The 20,840-nt window shown below is 40.2% G+C and overlaps 1 protein-coding gene across 1 annotated transcript in view; it reads right to left on the reverse strand.

Moving 5' to 3' along the window:
* The window catches only part of FRAS1 (Fraser extracellular matrix complex subunit 1), a gene marked incomplete at its 3' end in the record, with an annotated part of 442,801 nt that overhangs the window by 132,651 nt on the left and 289,310 nt on the right, over positions 1-20,840 (reverse strand). Inside the window, exons 23-29 of the mRNA XM_084232972.1 lie at positions 18,892-19,038; positions 16,237-16,377; positions 15,215-15,355; positions 13,590-13,730; positions 9,851-10,121; positions 6,024-6,108; positions 2,872-3,198 (exon numbers count right to left, since the gene is read on the reverse strand). Of these exons, the coding sequence (XP_084089098.1) occupies positions 2,872-3,198; positions 6,024-6,108; positions 9,851-10,121; positions 13,590-13,730; positions 15,215-15,355; positions 16,237-16,377; positions 18,892-19,038 (1,253 nt within the window). The remainder of the gene's footprint in view (positions 1-2,871; positions 3,199-6,023; positions 6,109-9,850; positions 10,122-13,589; positions 13,731-15,214; positions 15,356-16,236; positions 16,378-18,891; positions 19,039-20,840) is intronic.

The following is a 20,840-nucleotide window of genomic DNA, read 5'->3' on the forward strand; positions in this document are numbered from 1 at the left end:
CCTTTGTTTGGTTTTGGTAGTCATGGTAGCTAAAATCCTAGAAACACCCTTCAACCTTGGGCCACACCACACAAAATGATTGTGCAATAAATACACTGAACTGAGCTCCAAACATGGAGATCGAAAGCATGATAGGAAAGGCTGCTGCTAGGATTGCACTGAAATCCTTTAACAACTTTTGGAGAGAAACCAAGAAGGAAGAAAAGAAAACTTTTTGTGTCTGTCTAGACTTCATCTCTTCAGAACTAAACCTCATCTCCCAGGGCGATTGCAAGAGGGTGATAATTAGGATTAGCTGCAAGATGGCTACAAGCCAGCTCTATCTCATAATCAGCCTTGACTTACTCCCATCTATGTCATGCCACCATCAATGTTTCCAGCAGCTGAAAATAATGAGACAAGGGCCTGTGAAACTAGTTGGCAGACTATGATAGTTTCAGGTGTTCACCTTCACAAGGATCAATCACAAATTTTGAGTGATCATTGGTGAGAAAGTGCCAAGTGCTTTCTAAACTGTCCTCAGCAAATCAATCTCTTTAGTTAATTATTAATGGTACTTCAGTAAGTACTGATATTTGTAATAAAAAGTTAAAAAGAAAGTGTAAGTCTCTGTAGGATAAGGTAAAAAGTATCAGGCTTTTCTGCCCTCCCGCCATTAGGATAGATGACGGAACCCTGTGGTCCTGAATGCATGGCTGATGGTGGGCTCCTGAAGTAGGGTGTGTCCGGAGCCGCATGGAGCATGCGCCGTGTTGCGCATGCTCGCAAGTTAGGTTTCAATTCCTGTTTCGCCTTCGGAGAAACCACTGCGTTTCCGGAAAATCACCGTGGGAAGGAGAGGTACGAGGGGAGGAGCGAGGGGGGATAAGAAGGGAACCACGGGAGAGACTGGAGATACTGCGCAGAGGATAGGGAGAGAGACTGCATGGAGGAGAAGGAGAGAGACTGCGTAGAGGAGAAGGAGAGAGACTGCGTAGAGGATGAGGCGAGGAGACCTCGAGAGGGAGACTGTGGAAAGGATACTGTGTAGAGACTTTGAGAGAGGATACTGAGAAACGTACCGAGAGAGGAGCATAGAAAAGGCCAGGGAAGGTAGTAGGACAGGGAAAGGAAAACCATGTAAAAGTAGGAAAAGGAAAAAGGAAAAATAAAGAAGCAAATGCTAGCGTCAATTTGTCAAGCCCCTCATTTCAATCCTCAGCCCTTCTCTTTTCGTGCCTCCGAATCCCGCGGGTCGGGACAGGGTGTGGGCCTATGCAGATGGGATTCACCTGGGCTCAGACTGGGCTTTTAAGGGCAGCATCACGGGGATGCCAGCAGAAGCAGAGAGAGAAGCAGAAGCAGAATGAATGGAGAAAGGACAACCATGAGAGAATGCCAGAAAGAGTGAAGACTTGCTGGGGGCTGTAAGATCTACCAGCCTCCTGGCCCCCCGATACCCCTACCTGCCATGTACCCGGTAAATCCCAATAAAAGCCTGCAAAAACCCGCAGAGGGTTTCAGGACTCCTTCTTTACCTGGTCTGCTGGATCAGAAAACCTACACTGTGCCCATTTGTAGGGTAAGGTAAAAGCTTTTCTGCCCTCCCGCCATCAGGATAGATGATGGAACCCTGCGGTCCTGAATGCATGCCTGGAGTAGGGTGTGGGCATAGGTAGATGGGATTCACCTGGGCTGAGACTGTGCTTTTAAGAGCAGCATCCTGGGGACGCCAGTAGAAGCCAAAAGAGAAGCCGAGAGAGAGAAGCAGAGAAGCAGAAGCTGAGAGAAGGCCGGAGAGCCCAGATAGAATGAAGACTTGCTGGGGGCTGGGAGGCCTGCAAAAAAGACCTGCAAAAAGCCACTAAGGACCCTGATTCCTCCTTTACCCAGTCTGCTGGATCAGAAAACCTGCACTGTGCTCATTTCTGTCCCTACACCATTCCTGTCCCCTTATAGTCTCCCAATCTACTACTATGAAAAAGAGCCATTCTTGCTGTAACAGAAAAGGGTTTCTAGTGAAATATCAAGTAACACATGATTTTAAAAATGTTTTCAATAGGTCTCTTTCATCATGCATGTGATTAGTCCAGTAATTGCCAAAATGTGACAGTCACCCCACTGTAGTATCTAAGAACTTTGTGTCATACATGAATACAATATTATAAAATGGTTATGCATTTATTTTAGTATCTTCAGGGGAAACAGTGTAATTCCATATTAAATCCAGAATTTCACAGTTTTATTTATTAGGATGAGGTTACAATAAAAAATTGATCCCAAGAAAAACATTAAGTAAATAATGGGACAGGTGCTCATGTACAAGGCAAAAACAGATGGCAAATAAGGCTGAGAGACACTGTTCTTTACTGGGTTCCTATACCCTGGACCATGGAATCCCATGATTACCATTAAGAGAGTTCCCTCAGCCTATTCACTTGAATGAACACAATGGTTGAACTCATTCTTTTTGATTCAGTATGATAACCTATGAGTTTCACACTGCATGAGTTATACTGGAAGGGTAGACAAAACAGGGGTGCACTGCTTTTGATGCATATGATCACACTCAACAAGAGACAGAGAACCTGTGAGCAGTGACACATTGCTATTGGTAGGATATCAACATAAAGGTTAAAAAATTCCTATTTTGTAAAGATCATGAGTCAGATCTCTCAGATCAAAAGTGATCCTAACAAAATATATTGTGCCCACTGAGATTGGGAAATGTGTTCTATTAAACTTTGAATGCCTATTTATCTCCATAATAGTGCTCAATACATGTTTAAATAAATAATTGCCTATATCATAACATGAGTATTGTGAAGTAATACCATCAGCAAAGCCTCAAGTGTTGGTGTAAGGAAATTGAGCCTGAAGAATGACACCTACCTTAGGCACAGTCTTCACATGGAACAGTATATTTTGAAAGGAGTGTCCATCATTAACCTGCAAGACTGCAATGTCAGATGTGCTATCAGAGCCATCATGAGCATAGTGGAGAAGGCCCCTGGAGAGCTCATCTAGTCGGAATCGATAGATAGGGGTTGCAGGGGACTGAAGAGTTTGAAGCAACTGGCCATGAAGTGGAGGATCCAGCACTTCAACAACCACATCCTGTGGATTGTCATCATCTCGGATGTCAAGCAGCTGTTTGGTGATGGTTCCCCTCTCTCCTCTGCTAATGTGGAGGACCTCATTTCTCAGCACATAGGGGGCCTGCGGAGTTAAAGGGAAAGAGAGGAAGAGACGTCATTGAGCAGGAAAAGAGAGGAAAATCCCGTGGACTAGAAACCAACTGTATGCAACCTGATTGATATTTCTGTGCTTTTAAAGGAACTCTAGATGCTCCTGCAAAGTGCCAAATTATTGTACAGGCAAAGCTCTTGGCACCAGTGTGTTCAGTCATGGTAATCACAGCAAATGAGATGACTTCACACTTTTAGTTCTAGAGACTTCTCAAGCTACTTTAAGACTGCAGTACTCATCAGAAGCAATCAGGGAGGGCTGCTTGCTTCTAAATATCTAAAGTCTTTGCTATCATGACTTATATACTATATTTCCTGCATTTTAAATCAGATCAACTTAATCAACCCAATCAGCTCTCTAAATACAAGAGAAAGTAATAAAAGGTATGAAAATTTTGGATGTATGTTTGGGAGTTGAGCCTTTCACTCTAGACAACGTTGCAGCATCCTGACTACATTCTGAATTCATGCTATTCCTGGTCCCTCCACATTGTGTCATCTACAATTTGCAGGGGCCCACCCAAACTCAGGTTACACAGCCTGACAAGGTCACAGTCTGAGTAAGGCAATCCTCCAGTTAATTCATTGCCAAGAGAGCAAAATGTAGTGTGCATGTCTATTTTTTTTTTTTAAGATTCTCAATTTCTCCAGACCCCCTCCCCAAAGAGAGTAAGCAGATAAAATGTTCTTTCAGAAAGATAAAAGTTAATGAACCATAAGAGAAAAAACTCTTCAGAAAAAAATATCAAGGCCAGAAGCCAAAGAAAACATTATCTTAAGTTTTTCATATCATTTAAAGTTGAACCATTGTAGACTTTTCTCAGCACACTGTCTTCTTTAATCCAATTGGCTTTTTTAAAATTACCCAAGCACACTCCTGGAAATTTCAATATCTATTAAAGTAATGTCTAACTAATGGGTCATTATAATAATCACATATGAAAAACTAGATAATGGCTACTCCTCAGAATTCCCAAGTGAGAATCCAAAAGCTATGATTTTATACATGGGAATAAGCGGTTCACCCTCAGAGACTGAAAGAGGAAAGGTCAAAGGCGATGTCAAAATCCATAAATGAGAAAGATCAAATTAATTTACATGAGAAAATCTCGAGGAGGCACAAGACCATATTACAATATCACAGAAATGTCAGTGAACCAAGAATTGGTTAAAATTCACTTCTGAAATACCATTGTAAAACTTTTAAAATGATACAATTTTCTCATATAATAAGTAAAATGAAAATGTGCCCTTACTATCTATTTACTTGGTTTTGGGAAAACAAACAAAATCAGGAAATTATGGGAACTCACTATCACAGATTAGGAAGTCACTTGCCCACACCTACCCTCAGCCTTTTATTCATCTGGCTGGAATAACTACATAACAAAAACAGAAAGAATAACACAAACTTCTGAGCTTGAGCTCAGAGAAACACCTAAGTCAGTAAGTCCTGGGACTTGATACATCTCTCTGACCCATATTTACAGAGATCACAAGTTTCATTTTAATTAAAACAAAATTCATACTCTTAACCCAAACCTGAGATCAAATTAATTTAGGATCAATTTCTAATCATTCCTCGACTTCAGTCATCCCAGAGGTGAGAATGTCATTGGGATGTGTTCAGTTGGGCTGTGAATACTATTTGGCTTCCATTTCTTATTCAAATCTATGTTATTCATGGTCTGTGGTCTTATATTTAGACCAAAAATATGAAAATATCACTTTAAAAACAACGTTTTGTGTCCCTCACTAAATCATGGTAAAACACTGCCAAAAGTTGGATATTTAGGTAGTCTTGGTTCACCATGATCATCTTCAACTCTCTTAGACCATCTCTTTCTTGCTACTGTCTTTGCACATTTTAGCTGTTCAACTCTCACTCCTGGTTACTAGAGCATCTACCACTACATGTATTCTGGACACATAAGCATGACCTGACAGATGGGTGATAAGAAACAGAGCCTGAGTTTTATATCATGGACCAAGATTCTTCAGGCTCATGTTTGTTTGATGACCACACTGGCGCCCCATTTAAGAAGATCCTTAGGAAACTCCTCTGAGTTCCATGCAGTCTGGCTGTAGGACAGACAGGAAGGATACGGCCAAACATAATTCCATATCCCTGAGAGAAATATTTCTTTTGTGTGTGTGTGTGTGGGGGGGACCCTCGCCGGTGGCTGGGGAATGAACCAGTGTTGCTGAGGCTGCGGGCAGCCTCGCAGCCCAGTGCTCAACCGCTGTGCCACCAGGGGAGGCCCACCTGAGAGAAATATTTCTATAAAACAAGTCATTTACCTAAGAATAAGGAAAGTCTTAATATCTGTAACAACTTCTAATTATTCTGATGTATCGGGTTCATTACAGTATCGAGTTCATTACAGTAAATAAGGCACCACCATAGAATGGTTAAAAGCAGACTCTGCAGCCAGATTTACCAGCACAAATCTTGGCTCTCTAATTACTAGCATATCACTACAGAAATGTTTCATAATCTCCCTGTGACTTTGTTTCCTTGTCTGTATTTTAGGGCTAAAAGTACTTCACAGTTTCTTCAGGGAGATTAAATAAAAAACACTAAGAAGAGTACTATCATGTGTTAGTAATTGTTGGTGCTGCTGTTACTGCTCACAAGTACTAAAATTTTCTCCAGTGGTAGTTCATGAAAAAACTGAAATAAGATTAATTTAGCTTATCATTTTTATGAAAACAATAAAGTAAAGCTACAAGAAAACTTAATTTGTGCTTGAAACCTAGTAGGCATATAACATTAACTCATGGCGTTGTTATTACCTGTGTTGAAAATGCTTGTATGTTGATCAACTGTGGTTCAGAGAAGAACTGCTGGTCACTAATTTTCAGGGAAAAGTAACCTTTCCTAAAAGGGCATTCCCAAGAAAGGAATGAGAAAATATAATTATTAAATTAGTTTTTAGAAAACAAACATTAAGAATACTTTCAAGTTATATGCATATAAGAATTTGTTTCAAACCACTACAATAGTAATATTTACAATGTAAATAAATGACTAGATAAGGATGACTATAATGAGATGAGGTAAAACTGTATTCTTAGATCTCATGATAACATGAAAACTAAACTTGCCGATTCCTTATTTACTAAGTTGAGAATCAGTTGTTGGCTCAAGACAGGTTATTTATTTATTGTAGATTAATATTTAAATTTGAGAATGGAAAGGAATCTTTCCTAGTCCGTGACTAGTTCTCAAAGTTTTCAATGATTCCCTCTTCCCTGCAGTCTTTCCCTAACCTCTGCCCAATTCATGAGAGTGGATCCCCAATCATAATGTTTTCAATGTGTGTATCACATGACTATTCCCTTGGCACCCTCCCTTACCCTACATCTGCCACACACACATTCAACGTGCACTCGACTAGTAGCTGATTATTCTCTGGAATAGAGATTATTCTCAGCTAGTCCTGTAAGCTGATTATTCTCTGGTGACTGATTATTCTCTGGAAACTCAAAACTGGTCTGAGAACCCACATTTGTCTATGGGGGAACCATAGTCTACAGTGTCAGTGAAAATGTGAAGCAAGCCTGAATACAGGAGAGTTGAATGCCCTCCGTGGGCAAATAGACACCGAGGAAGAACTCAGTTCTACTTCCCATTCCTGGTTCCAGCATCCAGGCTGGTCCCCGGAGCCTCATTGCCCTTGATGTCCCTGAGATCTGATACACCCCTGCAATGTTATAATAAACCTTACTCTTTTGCTTAATCTATTTCAAATTGACTTCCATTAGTTGGAACCAAAGAGTCCTAATTAGTGGAACAAAATTAGACTCTCTCTTTGGGGTAGTTTTTACTTCCTGTAGTGTTCCATCAGCTTCAGAGACAGCTAGAAGGAAGGTAGCAATTGCCAACCTTCAAAGACAAATCAGGCACAGAACTCATTGCTGGCTGATAAGATGTGTATTTAATGCACTGTGGCAGGTTTTGAATTCTGGTCTAGTATAGGGACCATTATTTAAGAAAAGTTCTTTGGAAGAGTTTCTTGGAAATAACTACTGATACAGGAAAGCATGTGGATGGAGCTTAAAAGCACTATGGCAAGAGCCAGAAGCAATATTATTTACCATGTGATTCCATTCATATGACATTCCAGAAAGGGCAAAACTATAGGGGTGAAAAGCTGATCAGGGTTTTCTAGGGTCTGGGAGGAAGGGAGTGATTGTAAAAAGATTTTTTTGGAGATGTTAGTACTGTTTTTTAACTTCATTGTGGTTGTGATCTTAAGATTTCAAGACTATATATACATTTATTATCACTCATAAAACAGGACACTTCAGCAGCACTCTGTTTGCCCACCTGTGACTATGCAGGTTCATCTTTTCACCAACTCTCTCCCTCTGTAGGGCAGCAGCTTCCTGCCTGCCCGTGACCTGTACCATGCCAGGACCCTCTTCACTGACCTCCCTCAGTGGAGGCAGCTCTCCTCAAGGCTGCCTGCCTGTAACCACAGAGGCCTCTCTCAGAAAACCTGTCCCTTTGGGGCAGCTCTTCCTGCCCGCTTGTGTCTATGCAAGTGTCCTTTGTTCTTATGTCCCTTTCACTAATAAACCTGCTTTTTAGATATAACTAAACAAACAAACAAAAACAGGACACTTTCAAATGGGGAAATCAGGTTAATAAACCTGATTAAAAAAAAAAAGATATCCTGTCTTTCCTTTGATTCCATCCTTTCATTTTATGCCCCATTAAAATCTTGCTCCTCTCCACTCCCACTTCCAGATTTCAAGAGAATGAAATTGATGGAAGCATCAGAATCAACAAAGAAGGGGTGGCAATCCCCAACCCAGTGGAGAAAATAATTTTTGGTGGCATTGAGGCTACAACTGTGTTCAAAATCTCTGCAAAGTCAGTTTATTATGGTCACTGTGATAATCTCTCCAGTTCATCTGATATGCCAACCATCAATCCCCTCCCGAAATCCCCTCTCAAAATCCCCTTCCCAATCCTAAAGAATCATGGTCAGTGTTTTCAGGGAGGAAAACAAATGCACAAATTGGTGTGGCAGGTTGTGCCTTTATTTTTGTATCACTCAAAAACTCCTTTGACTTTCTTTTTTTCATGAATTTCTACCAACCTTATTTTACTTTATCATTCTTTTGTTTAAATTTTAAAATAAAGAAAATGGAGTATCAAAATGAGTACCAAAAAATAAAGAGTACTGAAGGAATTCCCTAGCAGTTGTCATTATTTGTCCCACTTAGGGGTTCAAAGCTGACAGCTTTACATTTTTCACAAGTGACTCCAAGACTGCAGGTATGGAAGCGTGTGTGTGTGTGTGTGTGTGTGTGTGTGTGTATGAGAGAGAGAGTGAGAGAGAGTGAGAGAGATGCAATCACTTGGGAACTACAGCAAAATGAATTGGGAATTGCAGCAAAATGAATACAGGAAATGGAGCACAAATTTGAAGAATGGTTCTATGGCATCAAACACTAGGGCTTTTCTGCTGCATTTCTGTAGTATGCTTCTCTCTGCAATAATCTTTTCTGCCCTGAGCATGGAAACATGTCTATAATCCTAGTACTTGAAGGGGGGCAGAAACCATAGTTGCTGCAGCCATGGGCTATGGAATTAGAGAGTTGGGTATTGGAGTTTCAGCTCCGTGCCCACATAGGATGGGAGCTAGGGCATGATTACTTACACTCTCAGCTCCTTAGTTGGCCTGTCTGTGGACTGGGAACATAAATATACACAATTCACACACAGTGCCTGACATAGAACCTGGCTCAAAGTTAGCAGTCAATAAATGGTATTTGTTCTTATTCCTGTAAATGATGCTTTGAAAAAACTGGCATCATCAGCTCAGAACTGCAATAAAGGAAGTGTCTTCTACTTTTCTCCCACCTTAAATAAAATCTCTAATAGTGACAGTAGGAAATATTCACTGTGTTATTAACTTCTCTGAATATTCTGCACTAATAAAGCAGAGCAGGGTGAAGGATCACCCAAGAGGCTAATCTTTAGGGTGTGTTCTCCAATTTCTGTTTAGGATATATACTCTGCTAATTACATGGCAATATTTGCTTGGATTGTGTTAACATTCAATTGCATTCATGAAATACATGTCTGCTGGGGTGGGGAACACAGCCAGAAGTGTGCTAGGCATATGGGAAAACTGGATCAGGCCTAACAACTAACCATGATTAATCCCATGGATAATAAAAAGTTAACAGTGTCTCTTGTTCACTTCCAACTCTGAAATTCTGGGAACTACATGAGATCTTGAAAAGTGGGTACTCCATCTTTCAGCCACTCCCTTCTCCCAGTATATCACCTTAATGTTGAAGAAGCAGCTGGAACATCTGGGTATATATCCAATTTTGTTTCTGCTGGCCCAAAATACTGGGTACTTGTACTAGGAACTTTCCTGTCACATCAGAGAACTACTCATAATTATGTGTTAAAAAGAAAATGCCTTGAACAGAAGCACGCTCTCTCAGCAATTACAGTGAAATGATGACAAGCAGCTGAAAGCATTTGGCATTTGTGGAGTATCGATCTTCCCCAGAAGAGAAGGGATGGCTATTGGAAGTGGAAGGGGGAAAGCACTGGAAAAGGGGTGGGAGGGAAATAACAGAACACAATTCACCTGGGTTTTTCTTTGCTGTGCACAAAACGAACTTTTTTCTCCTTCATATCTTTCCAGCTAAAATGGCCAGCCTTGTCGAGCTGCGTCTCTTTTCCATTCCTTGAGAGCACTAACTGACCATTGGTGGGAGTGCTCACGACATGGAACAGGAGGTCTTCCACCCTGCCTCCCTGGTCTTGGACATTCAGGAGGGCAAAATCCAGGACCTTCATTGAACCAATCGCAAGGGTGAGGGAACCATTCACATGAAGACTAGGAGTATGTACTTTGTCTGGAAAAACATGTAAAACCAAAGGTCAAGCTTGGTAAATTCACTAATTAGGCCTTCTTTTTTTTAAGGAACAGATTTGTAATGTTCATTCAGAGTAACAATGATCAGAATCCAGGCTACGTACACCATAAGCCTCCTTACAATCCAGGGGCTCTTAGCAAGATGCACATAAGGATAACACAGGATTTCAAAGTTCAACTATGTGATCTTGATTTAGGCAATGCTTCCTGAGCTGAAACACCAAAAGCAAAGTGACAAAAATAGATAAATTGGAAATCATTAAAATTAAATGCTTATGTGCTTCAAAAGACACCAGCAAAAAAGTGTAAAGATAACCCATAGAATTGGAGAAAATATTTGCAAAACATATATCTGAAAAGAGTCCTGTATTCAAAATATATAAAGAATTCTTACAACTCAATGAGAGACAAATAACCTTATTTAAAAATAGCCAAAGAGAGCCTCCCTGGTGGCACATGGGTTAAGATTCAACCTATGAAGCTATCCTCAGCCTCTGCAGCACGATTTCTATCCCTGGCTGGCCAGGGAGCAACTCACATGGTACAGCACACCACTCCTGTCTCACCCCTGCTCTCTCAGCAATGTATGCAGTCAATCTGCCTGTTCTGTTCTTCACTCTGTATCTGGTGAATCCTTTCACCCCCCACACCTCTGGCCTGTACCCCAGTTCTTGTATGATACATAAATAAATCTTAAAAAAATAAAAATAGCTAAAGAATTTGAATAGGTATATCTCTTTCACACACACACACAACACACACACATGCGCGCGCACACACACACACATCCTGGCATAAAAAGGTGCTCAAAATCATTAGTTGACAGGGAAATGCAAGCCAAAACCACAAATGTGAAGCACATCCATGAAGGAGGTAAATAAAAAGCATTCCTAAAGATGCTGAGAAATTAGAATGCACATACATGGCTGATAAGAATGTAAAAATGGGGGAGTAGCTTGGGAAAACAGTCTGGCAATTGTTCAAACAATAAAACATGGAACTACCATATGACCCAACTATTCCACATTAGGCATATACTCAAGAGAACTGAAAACATAAATCCACACAAAACTTTATACATTATCATCCACAGCAGTATTATTCATAATAGCTCAAAAGTGGAAACAACTCATATATCCATCATTTCCTTAATGTATAAACAAATGTGGTATATCCAAACTATGGAATATTATTCAATCAGAAGAAGAAATGATTCACTGTTATATGCTCTGACATGGCTGAACGTTGAAAATATTGAATGAAGTCAGACATAAAAGTCTACATATTGTATGATTCCATTTATGTGCAATGCCTAGAATCCATAGAGGCAGAAACTAGATCAGTGGTTCCCAGGAGCTGTGATAAGGGGGCAATGAAGAAAGACTGCTGATGGTGGTTTGATTTCTCTTTAGGGTAGTTAAATGTCCTAGAATTAGACAGTGATGATGACTGTGGAACTATGTGAATTATATACTCTAGAGGGTGACTTCTATATGTGAACTATATAAACAACAACAACAACAACAATAATAATAAAGAATCAACGAGGGATCTGTTAGAACGATACTGAAACTTGGGTTCTATCACTCAGATTCCCAGAGATTCTGACTTAGATGTTTGGGGTAGGTCTCTGTGATTTTATAAGCTCCTCTGGTAATCCTAAAAAGCCAGCAGGTTTGAGAACCACAGTCCTTTCCTAATACAGGTCAGAACTGACTATCAGACCCACCAAGGGCAGGAAAAGGGTGAGTAACTATACCATTTTCTAAAAAAGTATCAGTGATTTAATGAAGTAAGATATCAGAATTCATGTGAAACATATACACTATTTTAAATTTTTACAATCTCTGTCCATAGGAAACATCTAATTGATGATGTGGAATTGATCCTGTCCCCTGCAAGTTGTTTGCCTGGACTTTAATTCTTTAGTTGATAGTGTTTCCTACTACAAAGTAAATCAGACAGGACAGTTTGGAAATGGCAAGTTTAGGGAAACAACTTCTACTGTAAGATTAAGCTAATGAAATTGGAATTCATTTTAGCCAGTTAACTTGTATTTCTTCCAAAGAGGAATAATGTAACTCTCAATTAGTTGGTGTATCTTGAAGGATCCCAATAAAATAAGCTAAAGATATTTTTCCCATGGGAAGCCTTAATATCTTTAGAGGTTGGACAGTTAGAAAATACGACTGACTGCAGGTGTTAAAACATGCCTCATGTTACTGATGAAGGACCCTCAAAGCCAAGAGATGTTCAGCTATAACTCCTAAGTTTCATTAACCTATAAACCTTTGAAATTTAAAATTAAGATTGAATTTAAATTAGCTTATCTTTGTTGTTTAAGGTGAATCATCTATTCATGTCTTTTTTTTTAAGATTTATTTATTATACAAGAACTGGGGTACAGGTCAGATGTGTGGGAGGGTGAGAAGACTCACCAGAGACAGAGTGGGGAACAGAACAGGCAGACTGATGAAATACACTGCTGAGGAGAGTAGCACGTGAGATAGGAGAGGTCTGCGGCAACCTGTGGGACCCTCACCGGCCAGCCAGGATCAAACCTGCACTACAGAGGCTGCGGACAGCTTCATAGCATGGCGCTCAACCGCCTGCACCACCAGGGGAGGCCCTATTCATGTCTTGAACAAGGGTAGAGCCAATAGATGGGTGTTACTTTCATCTCAGTGGCACACAGTGTGGCTTAAAATCCGTTCACTGCAAACGCATAAATGCAACTGGGCAGACTCATTATTAGGCTTCATTATTTAGTTATAGTTTATATCCAATGTGTACACAAAGTGTGAACACCATTGCACCCCAGCATAATTAGCTGTATGAGTTTATATAAATATGACACATTTTATCTGTAAGTATGTATGTTATTTTCTACAAAGTGGCTATAGATCAGAACCAATTTTTTTTTAAGATTCTTTTTATTTATTTATTCATACAAGAACTGGGATGTAGGCCAGAGGTATGGGTAGTGGAAGGATTTGCCAGAGACAGAGTGGGGAGCAGAACAGCCAACTCTACTGAAATACACTATTGAGGGGAGCAGCGGACAAAACAGGAGCGGTCTGCTATACCATGTGGGTCAGCTCCTGGCCAGGGATTGAACTCCTGGTGCAGTGTCTGGCAATAGCTTGATAACGCTCAGACTTATCCTTGTGCCATCAGGGAGGCCCAGATCAGAAACAACTTTTTTGTCAAATTACTGAACTGATAATTGTGATTTTTAAAACACAGATTACTGCTTTATTCCTTCCAAAGATGTTTTCCCAGTTTTCCAAGTTCTATAAATGATCTCTTATTCCATAGCAGCACAGAGGTTTTCCTAAATGGAAGGTCTGCATTTTGTATCAAACGAGGCAATTGTATCTGCAAACTCAGCAATCACATAGAGAAATTACAAGCAGATTCACTAGACCATCAGAGGGGAAGCACTTACCAGCACATGTTTCATTTGCGGAATGGACAGAGAAGCCAGGAACACAGTTGGAAACACAAAGGCCACTTTTCAGATAGAATCCATGGGCACAGAGGTGACACCGTTCCCCACGGCTGCACTGCAAGCATCCTTGAGGGCACGCTGCCAAAGAGAGGATACACAAAGCAAGTCACAGGATAGGCACAAGCACTGGAGAGGTCACCATTGGTAGAGAAGTGAAGAGCGAGATGGCTCTCAATTGTAGCAAAACAATTCCAACAACTTCTTATAAATTTTTATAGGGGGCTGATATACTTCTGCAATCAAAATAGAGAGGCACACTCTTGCTTTATACTCTGTGTTCTGAAAATACTGCATGCAAATGGATTGTTTAAAAATTTAACTATATTAACTATATTGACTTGTAAGAGAGTTTACAAGGTTAAGGGAATAGTCCCTTTCTGGGTATTGGTTACCATTTCTTTCTCTACCATGTACCCACTGTTGACCTTGGACAAGTTTCTTCAATAATCTGCTGCAATTTTCTTGTCTGAAAAATGGAGCTAGTAATAGCACCTAATGCAAATGATCACTGGAATGATTACATGTGTGATAATGTGAAGTAACTGGAAGAGTGCCTGGCACACAAAAGGACTCACCTGCACTGTTACTACCATTGCCACTTATATGTTATTGTTTATTGTCATGATTATCATTATTTTACATATATGAGGGGAGGAACATGCTATATAAAGAAGAACAGGCCTTATTTCTTTGGATCAATTTAATAGTCCACAAAGTGTGTGTTTACCACCCAGTATTTCTGCTTCCTTAGTTACAGTTTTATTATAGAGAGGGGGCACCATTCAGTTTAAGGCCGGGGATCAGAAAACTTGGGCTTAATATCTCATTTTATGTTGTTAATGCCTTAAGCCTCTCTCCTTTTCCCCACTTGTAAATAGGATTCACAGTGTCTACCATATTTTACCAAGTCAATGTGAATATTAAGTGGATAATACAGATGAAGGAAATTGAATAAAATATAAAATTCTGTGCCTGGATCATGTGAGAGCATTAGTATTAAGTGTCAAATATTCTTTAAAGTGGGGCACATGGCACCAAATTTTGGTAGAAATGATGAGAACAAACTAAGGGAACTCTCACGAATAACTCAAAGGACAAGGTGATGAAAGCTTTGGGTTTAACTTTAGTTTAATAATGATATTTACTGTGTCTCACTGAATTGTCTCCAAATAGGCTACTCTTCAAGGATATTGTGTCGATATGAGGGGTCATCAGTGATTTAGTCTACACACTGAAAATTCTTTGTCTATATCAATAGGACTGACCTACTCATAATGAACACCTCACCTTAGTTCAATATAAGCTTTATATTCCATAAAATATTGACTTTGTTTCCATAAAGAACTGTAGGGACAATATTGATTTGTGCAAGAGAATTATTGGCCTGCACACCTATATTCTATTTAACTAGCAATTGGCGATGTGCATGGGAAACCATCAGTTACTTGAGCCAAGTTCTCTGAGTTTTCATTCTGTTCCTAATCACTTAACAATTGGTACCCCTGACACACTTGCTGCCTTCACTTATTTCCCCAGAAAATCCGGCACAATCGCCAAGTTACCTGTGCATTTGTGATTTGTATGATCAGCAAAGTACCCCTTCCCACATTCCTGGACACACTGGGCTTCTAAGAGAAGAAATGGCTCATCACAGCGGGTACACTCATGGGGACCTTGGCACTGGAGACAGTGGTTGCCACAACCTAAAAGACAAAAGTCAAGAGGATCATGTATGGCATTCCAAGGGGCTCCTAGCCTGCAGTGAGGCAATATTACTTGCCAACATTAGTGTGCAGGGCAAAGCAGTAAGGTAGCAGGCACAGAGCCAGGCTTCTTGCATAACTACTGTTATGCTTGGGTGACTGCAGACCTGACCTCAAGGACTTTGGGGTTACTTACTTGACCTCTGGGAGCCTCTATTCTTTTCTATAAAATAGGAGTAGACTTACTGTCCCACCCAGCTCCCTGGGTAAAGATCAAGCTAAATAATGGAAACTACTATGCAAACTATAAATTGACAGATATTAGACATTGTTATTCTTCTGTTATTCTTATTGTTAATAGCCAGGGCTTAGCTCTCCGCAGTGTTTCCCTGAGTGTAGTCTTTTATGACTCAACCAGGAATGTGATCTGAGCACTCTGGTATTTCAGGATCTTAATATTTTGTGTTGTTAAACTGAGGCAGAGGGGCACTGGGCCAGTGAAAGATGATGAGGAGATATACGGGGGTATGGAGGGTGATGAGAAGTAGACGGTGGAATAACTGTGTCTTTCTATTCAGAAAGGTCATGATTCATAGACCTCCCCATCTGGAGGACAAGTCTGTCCAATTCCAAAAGCAATGGTCAGAACACACTTGTTTAGTTGACCATATATCCCCCAAGATTCCCATACTGACTTTAAATTTTAACAAATGTTGTATTTGGGCAGGAGAGAAGGAAAGGAGGTGATTATTGTTATAACACAGAAACCAGAAATTGGATTAAAAAAACAGAAGGGAAACTAGACATAGACTCCCTCTCAGAGCAGTAAAAATCAGAGGAGGAAGAAGTTGGGATGGGTGTGGAGCAGGAGTCCCACTTACTCTTGCAGACCCCTGAGTCCCGGTAAAATGCTGATGAGCACTGCTCCACGCAGGCCCCGCCCTGGAGGACGTAGCCATCCATGCACTGCAGGCAGTCTGACTTCAGAGGCCCACTGCACGCGCTGCAGCTCCAGTCGCACTCTAGGAAGAAAGTCCAATGAGATCAGCTTCCTTTCTGACCACCCTCAGTGCCAGCAGCTAATTTATGAGGACACTGTCTGCCACTACAAGGGGTAATATGAGGACAACAGGAGAGATGTCAGATAAGTGAGCCCTAACCAGGCTCAGCTTGTAGCAGCCTGAATGCTTCTCTGGGTTCAGTGTTTGATAATTATGTTAGACACGGACACATAAGATACACTCCATGCTCGCACAGAGCCTGCTTGTCAAAAGCGGGGCTGCTGAGGAGCCAGATCAACTTCATCTAATTCCATGAGCTTCAGTGTTTTTATTTCTGTGCTACGGCATCTTCATATAAACCCTAGTATAAAGAGTAGTCCAATTTGCCTCTGCAAACCTAATCCAGACCTCCTTCAATGTCCATGGGTAAAGGATGTCGGGCCGCACCTAAGAAGGTTGACTGTGACCACTGACCATAGCTGCGCAGCGCTACCTCTCAGAAATAGGTGTTGACCAACACAGCAGAAAAAAATAACCATGTTAAGATTTAATACAACATAAAGTAACTATCTAGAAAAGAAGTTTTATTGAAATAACAGCAGATCTCATTGAGAGCAGAACTCTCTCACATGTTCACTTGCTCAACATGTATCTATAAGATGCACAGCCCAGAATGGGGCTAGTAAGTGTTAGCTGCAGACCTGACATCAAGGACTTTATGGTCTAGTGGGTTCCACTCTTGGATGTGCACCCAAATAATCCAAGGGAGTTGTTAGAAATACAGACTATGAGGATCTACATCAGAACTCTGGAGTCAGGCACAGGGACTGAGACACAAGAAAATGTGCTGTTACTATGATGACTATGGATGTGGTTGTTGCTATTGTTTTTCATGGCCCAGGTCCTGACACAGTTGGAAAACTCATGTTTGAGAATGAAAATTCTAGCGGGTAAGCAAGTCATGGAAATGGGACAGCCAGTGAGTTTCCATTCTCGGATTTCCTGGCTTCATCACTTTCTATCTGCATATTTCACATAACTTCCACAAACGTTTTGAGTCTTAGTTTCCTTATCTGTTAAACAGGGAGAAGAATACCACCTATTCCATAAGGCTACTGTGAAAATTAAATGAAATAATGAATTTAAGAACTTAGCACAATGCCTGGCACATAGTAGCAGCTTAATAAATGTTTGCTGCCACATTGCTTTTTTTGAGAACAAATCTCCATGCAGTACTGCCTTATCCCCTGGCCCCTCACTGAGAAGCTGGGGAACCCTTTTATTACTCGCCTTTCTCTGTTTCTTGATGCAGTATTTCTAAGTCCCAGAGAAGCAGGTAAATGTGCAAGACAGTACACATGTTTCAAGAAGATTTATAAAGTTAATCTCACTCATTTATTTCGCTGAATCAGTCCTGAGGGAGAATGACTAACACAGAACCTTGAAAATTGCCAGCATAGTTATGAAATCATTTACAACAGGGAGGACTTGCAATAATCTTGTTTTTCACTGCAAACTGACAACCATTGGTTAGAAGGGAAAAAATAGAAAAGTTTCTGTGGTCTTGAGCACAGCAGACCACCTAAGTTGACAAAGCCAGCAGAATTTCTTGGAATGGAAAGTGCGCGATTTTGCAAAGCCTTAAAGCATTTCAAGTTTACTTGACAGAGGCTTGATCTTCATATCTGAGCCCTAGCTCCTCTGGCAGAACAAGCATGGGATGGAGGAATGGAGAAGGGATATGGAACAGAAGTGGGGAAAACCTGCTCTTTCACTTTCTTTTCCCCAGGAGCACTGTCTTTCAAGAGCACATGCCCCCAAGAACCCCAACCACCAAAGAACAAGGGAAAAGGTACTTGGTTTTGACATTACTGCCTATAACCTCCTTGCAGACAGGGTCTATGTCTTCACTCAGTTAAGTATGTTCAGCAGAGAAGACAAATCAGACACAACTCCTGTTTTCATTAAGCCCAGCATCTAGCAATCTCAAATTGTAAATGCAATTGCCTTCAGGGCTCAGAAAGGTAACGAGAATCTTTTAAATAGGTTCATGTAGTAAAGTAGGAACTGGTGGGGGGCTGCAGCAATAGAAGAGATTTGCTCAGACAACAGCCACTCATCTCCACCCCACTGCTGCATTGTGGGATTTAAATCCAATATTGCCAGATTTGCTCAAAAGAAACTAAAAATCTCCATTTTTATTTGTAAGGTTTTTTTTTTAATTTTTAAAAGACAAATATTTAACAGTTTAACGCACTGGAATATTTAGGTGGGTCAAGAACATTTAGGGCCAAATAGAAATAGAAGGGGTTCCAGTATGTCATCTTTAGTCTAGTTATAATACCTTGCATAGGGTCTTGCACAAAGTAGGTACTCAAAAATATTTGCTTAATAAATATATTAATGAATTAATATATACATATATACATAGTGTCTGGTTATACATAATTTCTGCTATTTTCTCAGTGTGGACAACCAGAGGAAAGGGGCATAGCCCAGTGAAAGAAATGCTATACAATTCAGGAAGAGCTTTACCTTTGCATGTGTTGGTGGAGAAGTCAAGATAGTATTGTGGGGCACAGCTCTCATACTGACATTCTCCAAAGAGCAGGACCTTGTTTGGATCTCGGCAGGAGGTACAGCTGGCCTGTGAATCACAGCTTCTACACTGTGCATTGCATGCTGAGCAGATAGGAAAAGAAAATGACCAGATGATTACAATTGCAAATACTGACGCACTGATCAAACCTAGACAGATGCTGCAAAGGAACAAAGCCCTGATCCAACCTGTAGTTTATTGATGGCTCATAAACCTCCCCTATGATGAACAAAAATAGAAAAGGTTAGTCTTATTTTCCAAAATAAAAAGGGTAATCATATTTTCCAGAAAAGATAAATTATAGCTGAAAAACAGAAACCCCACATCCAAACTATCCTGTGATTCAGCAACAGAATTTATATGTACTCCAAGATCTCTAGAATAAGTCTACAGTTATATTTAAATTTATTTTTAAGGAAGCAAGATCTTTATTTAGTTCATTGTGTAGATTCAGATTTTTATGGAAAGCAAAGATTATGATTAGGCATCAGCTTCATTGTGGAGCCCAGGAAATCCCATATTTTAAGACACAAAGGACTTAAAGGTGACCTGCTAAGTGATCTGTCCAGCTGTAGTTCTTAGGAGGCACTTAACTCAGGCTTTCAGGGATGATCCCCAGATGTGATTACGCTTCTCTAATCTGACAACTGTTACTTCTCCATCCACTCAGTTGTTAAACCTTGGAGTCCATCTTGACACCACTCTCTGTCTCCTAATCAAATCACTCATGAGATCCTATTTATTCAAAGTCTCTTATATCATTCCCAGAACTTTTTGCTTTTTCCATATCCACAAATGCCAGCACATCAATCTGTCATCATCTCTGCTGGACTACTATCCTAGTTCCCAACCTGATTCCCCAGATCCAGTGTGGCCTCCCTGCATTCTTCTTCCCATGTATCCACCCAAGTAATTTTTAAAATTTATATTGCTCAGGTTTAAAAGGACACTTTCACCTACGAACTTGTATCTTCCTTTAATCCTGGAAAATTTCCAGCCATCACCTTTGCAGCTACAGCTTCTCCATCATTCCCTCCATATTTTCTACCTAGAAATTTTAATATACTTATTCAAAATATCTCAATATAATCTCTAAGTCTCTTGACAAACTCTTACTCATTCTTTAAGAGGATCTTCCTTTAGGGGAACTGAGTAAGGGATCATTCTTCAAAAGGAGAGAGGAAAAGGAATTAAAACAGGGGCGGGAATAGTACAAAGGACTATGGCGATGGTGCATGGGTGAATTGGTGGTGGAAATATTTTCCACCTGAGAGGAAAAAGCATACATTATACAAAAATGAACAATGATGTAAAATATAATTAATGTTTTTAAAAAAAGGATCTTCTTTTGCTCTCTAGTCTGGAGCAGTCTCCCAGTTACAATTCTTCTAACTCTCTACACATACCTTTCATGCCAAACACGAGGATTTTTATCTAGGTGGTTATTTAACATCTGTATCTTTTAAGCTATGAGCTTCCTGAAAGTAAAGAATCAGGTTTGTTTTGTTCTTTGCAGTAGTCTCCAGCACCTCGCTGGTTATTTATCAAATTATAGGTGTTCAATAAGCACTAATCATAAATGAAAGAAACCAGATGCTGCAATTATATATACTCAAATGCTAGCATCTCTGTTCTACTCTGAAATCTTCTTTAAGTGTGTGTCAGAGGAAAAGTCTAGAGAGAGATCATGTGAGTTTTAGATCTATGGGCTATCAAAGCATGAGCACAGTATAGGAAAACTTCTTCCCTGTAAAAGAAAAAGTTTTCCTGATTCACCTACAAGGAAAACCATTGGTATAAATATTCACAAGATTATGTAGATTGGTAATTAAATATTCCAGGAAAATCCTAGATTGGATTTTCAAACAGAGAATTTGGAAATAAT

The sequence above is a fragment of the Talpa europaea genome, assembly GCF_964194135.1.
Source record: "Talpa europaea genome assembly, chromosome: 5".
Taxonomy (NCBI): domain Eukaryota; kingdom Metazoa; phylum Chordata; class Mammalia; order Eulipotyphla; family Talpidae; genus Talpa; species Talpa europaea.